This window comes from Aedes albopictus, chromosome 3, assembly GCF_035046485.1.
Source record: "Aedes albopictus strain Foshan chromosome 3, AalbF5, whole genome shotgun sequence".
Taxonomy (NCBI): Eukaryota; Metazoa; Arthropoda; class Insecta; order Diptera; family Culicidae; genus Aedes; species Aedes albopictus.
Window position 1 is genome coordinate 443849312 of NC_085138.1, and position 9140 is coordinate 443858451.

Consider the following 9140-nt stretch of genomic DNA (forward strand, 5'->3'; position numbering starts at 1 on the left):
TGGGGGCAATGAATACTTAGCTGAAGCGCAGCTCCTTGCTGCTGGCACGATGAACTGATGAAAACGATTCGGTAGACTGTACATCGGATGGATATTCGGGCATCTCTCTCGGGCTAGGGAACACTGATGACTAGCGATGAGCGTAGATTCCGATAATCTGTTGAAGATACGAGGCGATTGGGATCCAGAAGAAACACAAAAGTGGATCAACGTAACTAATACGTCGCCCCCGTGGCGTAGCGGTAATAAAGCACCGCAAAATGCCGACAGTTGCCCCATATGGGGGCGTACTTAGCCTGGTGGTTGTCTGAGCAGGTAACAGGAACGGTAGAAGCATCACATCTAACGGATCATCTGGGCTGCGGCGACGACAGTGGATACAGTTGGTGTTCATATCCCTAGCGATGGAAAGCAAAGCGGTAGGTTCCAACAAAACTCGAAAACAGGATGAACGTAACTTGAGGGTCGCCCCCAGACATCAACGGCGAAATGTGTGCCGCCTGCTGCCTAAAGTGCCCCAACGGGGGCGGAAATACTTAATCTACTTGGCGGGCTGATGTACTGATGCTGAACTAATGTGCTTCCTCGACCTGCGGTTGGTTGTCCTGAATCGGAAGAATACATATCTTCTGGATTCCTCGACGAAATATTCCTTGCTGCGTGCGAACGGTAACCACCCTGATGATACCATCTGCTCCTGGGTGAATCTCCGTCACGCGTCCAAGCTGCCACTGCAGCAGCGGTAGTTTATCCTCCTTCAATAACACCATTGTTCCGATATGCAGGTTGTCCCTTCTTCGCGTCCACTTGTTACGGTTGTGGAGATCAGACAAGTAGTTCGTAGACCATCGCTTCCACAGCATCTGACTGTAACGCTGAACCAAGCGCCATCTGCTCAGTCGGTTCTCTGGGATGTCCTCCAGACTCGGTTCCGGAATCGCTGTTAGCGGACGCTGCACCAGAAAGTGTCCGGGAGTCAAAGCTTCTAGATCTCGATGATCGTTGCTAATCGGAGTGATCGGTCTCGAATTCAGGCACGATTCGATCTGCGTCACAACAGTTAACATTTCGTCCGGACGGAGTACGGTGTTCCCTATCACTCTGCGCATGTGGCCTTTCAGGGACTTCACGGCCGCTTCCCATAATCCACCGAAGTTCGGCGATTTGGCAGGAATGAACTTGAACTCGATCGAGTTGCTGGCTGCTTCCGTCACAACTGCGTTCTGGAACTGTTCGGCTCGGAATAGACGATGCAATTCACTGATTTCTCGACGCGCTCCTACGAAGTTCGTAGCATTGTCGCAGAAGATCACTTCTGGCTTCCCACGTCGCGACACGAATCGTCTCAATGCCGCCATGAACGCTTCCGTAGTGAGATCTGCTACCACCTCTATGTGAACCGCCTTCACTACTAGGCAGACGAACACGCACAGGTAGCATTTGACTGGTGCTGCCTTTCGAGACGCTTGACGAACGTTGAACGGACCACAGTAATCGACTCCAACGCGAAGAAAAACAGGAGCAGGAGTCACTCGTTCCATCGGCAGGTCTCCCATCAACTGTTCGTGGGCTCGTGGACGAGCTCTGAAGCAGGTTACACACTCGTGCACTACCTTCCGAGCTAGGTTTCTTCCGGATAGCGGCCAGAACCTCTCCTTCATACAGGATAACATCAGCTGCGCTCCTCCGTGGAGCAGTCTGTGATGGTAGTCAACCATTATCAGTTTCGTCAACGGGTGATTGCTGTCCAGCACAATCGGATGCTTTCTGCTGAACGACACTGGAGCATGGCGAAGTCTTCCGCCAACACGTATTAACCTATCTCGCAGACACGGATCCTTCGTATGCAATCTCGAACTGGGTTTCACTTGCCCCTTCGCTGCTAGATCTGCCAATTCCACTGGGAAACACTCCGACTGCGCCAGCTTCACTAATGCGATCAGAGCTTCTTCGTGTTCTTTCGCGTTCAGGACTCCACTTCGTCTGCAGGCTCGATTTCCAGTTCTGCAGTTGTTGGCAAAACGAAGCATCCAGGCGGTTGATCGAACTAGCTTCAGCAAAGACGAATAGCGGACGAAGATCTCACTGGGTGGTAGCATCTGCAACGCTGCTGTCACTAGCGGTTTTTCCTCCAACGTTACTGAATCATACTGTTGTTCTGGATTGTGCGATATTTGCCAGAAAACCGTTCGCCAGAAAACCATTCGCCAGAATGACAAACGCCAGAAAACCATTTGCCAGAAAGTACCATTTGCCAGAATACTATTTGCCCGAAAGTACCATTTGCCAGAATGTACCAATCCCCAGAATTTAATATTAAATATTAAGTTCTGGGGATTGGTACATTCTGGCAAAGGGTACTTTCGGGCAAATAGAAATTTTCTCCGTTTTCTAAGAATTAATTGAAACTAAAGATGTGATTGTGAGAATTTGGTGGATATAATTCAGTCCATTTACATAAAAAAATGTCATAAGTTTCAATCGTTCACAATAATTCAATATTTTCACTGCTAGGATGATCTCTTGGTTTGTTCCGAGAAAGGACGACTAGGGCTAGAACAACGAAAACAACAGGAAATGATTCACCGGTAGTTCTTGAGCAAAGAGAAAATCGATGAAGAGAAATCGATCATAGCAGATACGCCTGTATGATACTAAGCGCGAGACTTCGATGTAACTAGGCTATAAGTGCATATGTCCACAAATATCTGGTATGGTCAAAATACTGCTGACCGAAGTCCATTAGGCCGAATGTTCAATAGGTAGAATGGTGATCACGAATCGCAATTCAGTGATTATGGAACAGGAATTGGAACGGTTTCATAAATTTGTTCGGTTTTCCAATAATTAGCTGATACTCATACAATATTAATATTGCCTTATTGTTTTACTGCAATCAACAATTTATGCCAAAAACTAGTCTTACGATGAAACTAGAAAGAACAGCCTATGTTCAAAAGAAGGCAAAATTCACTAGTTGAACATCAACGGTTTCAGTGCAAAAAAAACTATTTTTCTACAATGAAACTATTATCTCTAGTTCAAATAGTGAATTTTTCCTTCTTCTGAACACAGGCTGTGCTTTCTAGTTTCATCTAGTCTAGTTTTTGGCATAAATTGTTGATTATGTTAGAATCGTAAAGCAATATTGATATTACGGAACAAATAGTTAAATTATTGAAAAAAAAATAACAGATCTTAAACCCGTATATTGTTCCTATATTTAAAAGAAGGAAAGATTCATGGGTAAAATTCAGTAGCTCTAACTTCAACAATTGTTTTGACAGCATAAAAGAAGAAAACGAAAAAAAAATATGGCCATTCGGCAAAATAACTTTTTGACTTAATGACATTCGACCCAATGGCCTTCAGCCGAATGCCCTTACACCATTGATAGTAAGATTCTATAACAGTAGCCGGAGCGCCATTAGATAAGCCCAAATATGTTAAGCTCACATGTTACAATCACCGTGATAAGGGAATATATTGGTTAGAAATGGCGCACATAAACTAAGAAGTTCATCTAGAAAGAACAGCAGATGATTAAAAGAAGGAATAAACTGCTGGAAATATTAGAATCAATTACCTCAAGAACAAGTTTTTTAGGCCATATATCGGCCTAATGGTACATTCAAGCTTGTGATATTGGAGGTACTGGCTTTCGGGCAGTGACAGTCAGGCTAATGGTATAGGTAAAACCGTCACTTAAGTTATTATTTCTGTGTGTTTTACTTGTTGCTTCTATAAGGTTTTTGTGTATGGTATTCGATTGACTTCAGTGTGTGATCAACAATTCCGGGTAATTTTGCTGTTTGGCACCAAAATTATTATTTAAAGTGATCATGTTATTTTTATTGTCAAAAATAAGCTTTAAAATTACTTTCAATTGAAAGAAGGGAATCTTTGAAAAATGTTAGTTAAGCCAAAAATTCCATATCAGTAAAAGCTGGAAAGAACATCCTACGTGTTGAAGAAAGGAAAATTCTTCTATTGATCAAATTCCATCAAAATAATATTTGATCAATTGGATGCACATCCTGATCAACTTGTCCACAAAACAAATTTGTGGAAATGTTCTAGCTGTTGTTCGCAATAAAATATTAAATAACGTAAGAGATTTAATGTATTGTAAAGTTTGAAAGGTTTGAGTTCACATCAATTTATTGTTTCAGAGTGATTTGCCCTTCTTCAAACTATAGGCTTTTCTTTAAAAGTTACTCTAAAATTATTTAATGTTTGCTCTTACATCAGTTCCAATAATTTATTTAACTTTCGCATATAAATCTGAACAAAATTAAAATTTTACATTTTTACAATCGTTATTGTGGGCTAATCGGTCCAAAACAAATAAAAAACACGATTTATTTTTTCAATAAGAATGCTTTAAATTATCATTAGATTGCGACCACTTCTGGATTGAGAACTTCGGAAAATTTCTGGGAAATGGTACTTTCTGGAGAATGGTACATTCTGGCAAATGGTTTTCTGGGAAATGGTTCTTTTTGGCAAACGGTTTTCTGGGAAATGGTATTTTCTGGCAAATGTCATTCTGGTTAGTAGCATTCTGGCGAATGGTTTTCTGGCAAATATCGCACAATCGTTGTTCTGGGCTGCTACTCATCTTCGGCCAAGCACTCGGGTCTTCTTGGAGCCACGTCGGTCCATTCCACCAGATTGAGCATTCGGCAAGCTGCAGCGGTGTTACACCTCGAGATATTACGTCTGCCGGGTTCTCGACGCCAGGCACGTGGTTCCAAACGCCTTCTCGAGTGATATGCTGAATCTCTGACACTCTGTTGGAGACGAACGCTTGCCATCTGGACGGATGGGACGAAAGCCAACACTTCACGATAGTCGAGTCAGTCCAGAAGAATGTCTTCGCTGGGATCTGGATACTCTCTGCTACTGTCTCGTACAAGTGCGCCAATAGGAGTGCTGAAGACAATTCCAATCGGGGTATCGACTGCCTCTTCTTCTTCTTGCTCAAATCTTCCAACGGAGCTACCTTGGACTTAGCCATCACCAGCCGAACTGTAACTGTTCCGTCCTGTGCAACGCAACGTAGGTATATTGCTGCTCCGTACGCCTTTTCTGAGGCGTCACAGAATCCGTGTAGTTCGCATGATATCACATTATCGCTGAATGCGATCCAGCGGGGTACGGAAACTGCATCGATTCGATCCAAGTTCGTTCTGAACTCGAGCCACTGTGATTGCAGATCTGCGCTCAACGGTTCGTCCCAAGAATACTTCCGTTTCCAAAGTTCTTGGAGAAACATCTTCGCCTGCACGATCACTGGCCCTACAAGACCATACGGATCGAATAAACGTGCGGAATCAGACAGTACGATACGCTGTGTCACTGGAAGCTTCGGGCTCCAGCGTGGTGTTTTGAACCAGTACAAGTCTGTCGCCGGTTCCCATGTTAAGCCGAGGGTCTTCACTGTAGCTGTCGCGTCAATATCCAACAGCTCTCGTTCGTCACGCAGGTGACGTGGAATGCTCTTCAGGATCGCAGGCTGGTTGGAATGCCACTTTCGGAGGTTGAAACCAGAAGAACCAAGCAGCGACAGGACATCCTTGCACAGCCGTATTCCTTCCTTCACAGACTTCGCTCCAGTTAGCATGTCGTCGACGTAGAAATCCTTCTTGATGACTTTGGCTGCGGGGGGATTCGTCAGCTCTCCCTCCTCTGCGCATCTCTTCAAGCTCCGTGTTGCTAGATACGGTGCGGCAGAAGTACCGTAGGTCACGGTCGTCAGCTGATACGTTCGGAGTAGCTCATCTTCGGACTCTCGCCAAAGAATCCTCTGCAGCGGTTGATCCTCTTCGACTACGTTGATCATGCGATACATCTTCTCTACATCAGCGACGATCGCGTACTGTTGAAGTCGGAAGCGAATCAGAATGGAGAGTAGGTCGCTCTGAACGACCGGTCCCACCATCAGAGTATCGTTCAGGGAAACTCCGGTGTCTGTAGCACACGACGCATCGAATACTACTCTGAGCTTCGTCGTGGTACTGTCAGGTTTCAGGACTGCATGATGCGGCAAGTAGTAACTGTGTTTCGGCTCTTCCTCGTCGTCACGAACTTCTCGCATGTGACCCATTAGCAGATACTCGTGGATGAATTCTATGTACAGAGCCTTCATTTCCGGGTTCGCGTTTAAGCGACGTTCTAGTCCCATGAACCGCTTGGTAACAATCGCCTTGGACTCGCCCAACTGCTTCAGCGCATACTCCTTCTTCGGTAACACTACCCTAAACTTGCCATCAGGATCTCTCGTCGTAGTCTGCTCGAAGATCGACTCACACGTAGACTCCTCGATGGAAAGACAGCTTTTCGTTCTACAGGATTCCAGTTCCCAAAAGCGGGCTAGCTGCTCGTGGATCTCTTCCGTGGAAACTGAAGCGGTGACTGCACTGAGGGTTGTGACAGGAGTTTCTGGAATCTCTCCGGCCACTATCCATCCGAGTTTTGTGTTGCACAATATCGGACCAGACTCCGAGAGCCTTTTCTGCTCTCCCATCAGCAAATCGTAGAAAACAGACACGCCAAGGATTGCATCTACGGCACTGGACTCATGGAAGCCTGGATCAGCGAAACAGATGTCGGACGGCAGCTTCCAAGTACTGATGTCGAAGCTTTGCTGCGGCAGATTCAACGTTATCCGAGGCAGCACGTAGAATTTCACTTCCTCAGTTTCGAACGACGAGCAACGTGACAGGATTCTCGCCAACACTGACTGTTTGGATACCGATGAAGCACCACCAACACCATTCACCGGTAGATTTTCATGGAACCGCTTGAAGTTCAACCGCTGAGACAGGTTCTCCGTGATCATACATATCTGCGAACCGTTATCCAGCAACGCACGAGCAATGACTGTGTTTCCGAATCGATCGGCGAGCTTCACGAGCGCGGTTGACAGAAGTGTAGTAGTTCGCTGACTTCGAGTGTTGTGTGAAGTAGCAGTGTGGTGAGAAGTAGTCGGTGTATTTGTGGGAGGTGACTGTCGTGTATGTGGCGGAGAAGTGTTTTGGACGGGAGGTGTTTGTGGATTTGTTTGAGTGTTATTCATCCGGGATTGGCCTTGAGAATTCGATTGCGATTGATGTCCTTGAGACTGAGGACGAGACTGTGTTTGAGCATTTGTGTTCGCGTTCGCGGCTTGAGGCCTGTTCAGGGTATTCGGAGTCGGATTCTGAGGGGTAGAAGTGGGTGGAGAATACGGATGCAACAGGTAATGATGACGTTGACCACACTTGGAACACGTACGTCTGGAACAATCTGCCACGAAGTGTCCGGACGATAGGCAATTCAAACAGAGTCCAAGTCTTCGAATCGCCAGTTTTCTGTCCACCACCCGCATTTTGCTGAAGCGACGACACTGCTCAACGCTATGCTGTCCACCATTACAGATTTGACAACTGCTGGTAGCGGATGGCACTAGAGTGTGAACAGCTGAGCTCTTGAACGGACGCTTCTGTTCGAATCCACTCCGTGTCAAAGTAGACTGCAGAATCGCGCAATGCTTATCCAGGAAGTCTAGCATGGCGTCATATCGCGGGATGTCCTTGGACCCATGATGAGTCTCCCATTGGCGGAGCGTAGCGGTATCTAGCTTCTGCGATAGCATGAACGCCAGAAGAGTGCTCCAATTGTTGGTGTTCTCGCCAAGTTTCTCCAACTGCTGTAGATTGACCTTGAACGTCGTTAGTACAACGTTCAGTGCTTCGAAAGACTCCGATTTCATTGACGGAACTGCAAACAGCGCTTTTAGGTGCTCATGAGCAATCAGCTTATGATTCTCATACTTCGCTTCGAGGATTCCCCAGGCAATAGGGTACGATGCACCGCTCACTTGAACTTGGTTGATCTGCAGTAGCGCATCATCTCTCAACGAAGCTCGCAAGTAGTTAAACTTGTCGATGGGACTCAGCTCAGTGTTGTCGTGAATCAACGATCGGAAATTGTCACGAAAATTGATCCAATCCTGCAGCTTTCCGGAAAACGACGGTAACTTCAGCTCCGGGTACTTCAATCGTGATTGCTGAACACCTACGACCGCAGGTTGACGCTCCACAACTCCTAGTTGGGTTCTGGGTCGTTTTGCAAGCAGTGCTGATTTCAGTCGAAAGTACGAATTCTCGAAATCCTTGTAGGTACGGGCACTGTCTGTGCGGGGAGGAACGGACTTCACGCTACCAGCACCTTCTTCATCACCAGCACTTTCGTAATCTTCACCGGTTTCGTCTAGAAGCACATCAATCTTCACTCTAACTACACAGAATCGGTCAAAAATGTCATCTAACTTCACCAAACGTAATTCAACCATATCTTGATCGCGAACTTCGTTGTAATTATCCACAAACTCTTGCACATTCTCCAACGCTGACTGCAATTGGTGTTCTTCCTTCACCAACTGCCTTAAACTGGACTTCGTCATCGTTGATAATTCACCACTATCACACTTCACTGAACAGAAAACCGATACCGAGACCTCAAGCGGAACGAATTGACAGAACAGACAGAAAGCTCAATTATCAACCACTAATTGTGGGAATTATCCAAACGGCAAAATCGCAAATGTGCCAAAATCAAATTATCAACCGGAGAACTCAAAAAACATCCTCCACAAGAATATTCAAATTTGTCCAAACTCGCACCACAGTACGGTAACAGTGCGCTCGCTAAATGCAGCAGAACAAAGCGCTATCGGCTGGATTGCGTCACATGCAGACCACGCTATCCAAAGCCACCTCAACCACACATTCACACACATTGGCTACTTATCTGACTCCTCGGTGCGGGATGAAACTGCTCCAGGGAGGAACAGGACGACGGCGAACAGCACCAAGAATCCAATAAAACAGCCAACGGATGGACGGCGGTCTCCGCAACAAGTAGAATAACCGGGTCACACAGGAAATTCAGTTTCCAGCAGCACAGGAGGAATCCAATTCTCACGCAGGGGATTCAGCAATCAAAATCAAATTTTTCTTCGCTGCCCCAAGTCGGCAGCATCACTTGCACACGCGCGCGCAGATTTTGGCTCCGATCGAAAGTTCATCGATCGAGCACAACGAAAACGACGGACAATGGTTGTGCAGTACAATGCACCCAAGCCACGCGCACTA

General features: G+C 46.1%; 1 protein-coding gene across 1 annotated transcript; it reads right to left on the minus strand.

Annotated features, from left to right (window-relative positions):
* Positions 1-572: 572 nt before the first annotated feature.
* LOC134291076 (uncharacterized) lies at positions 573-8449 on the minus strand. The gene is made up of 2 exons (XM_062858359.1): positions 4618-8449; positions 573-2158 (listed from the first exon to the last, which is right to left on the minus strand). The coding sequence occupies exons 1-2, from the start codon at positions 8447-8449 to the stop codon at positions 573-575; spliced, it is 5418 nt and encodes a 1805-aa protein (XP_062714343.1).
* Positions 8450-9140: the final 691 nt, after the last annotated feature.

Coding starts and splice junctions, on each gene's coding strand:
- LOC134291076 (XM_062858359.1), bottom strand. CDS start 8,449: ATGACGAAGTCCAGTTTAAGGCAGTTGGTGAAGGAAGAACACCAATTG. Junction 2,159..4,617: donor GAGTGCTTGGCCGAAGATGA/GTAGCAGCCCAG, acceptor CGCACAATCCAG/AACAACAGTATGATTCAGTA.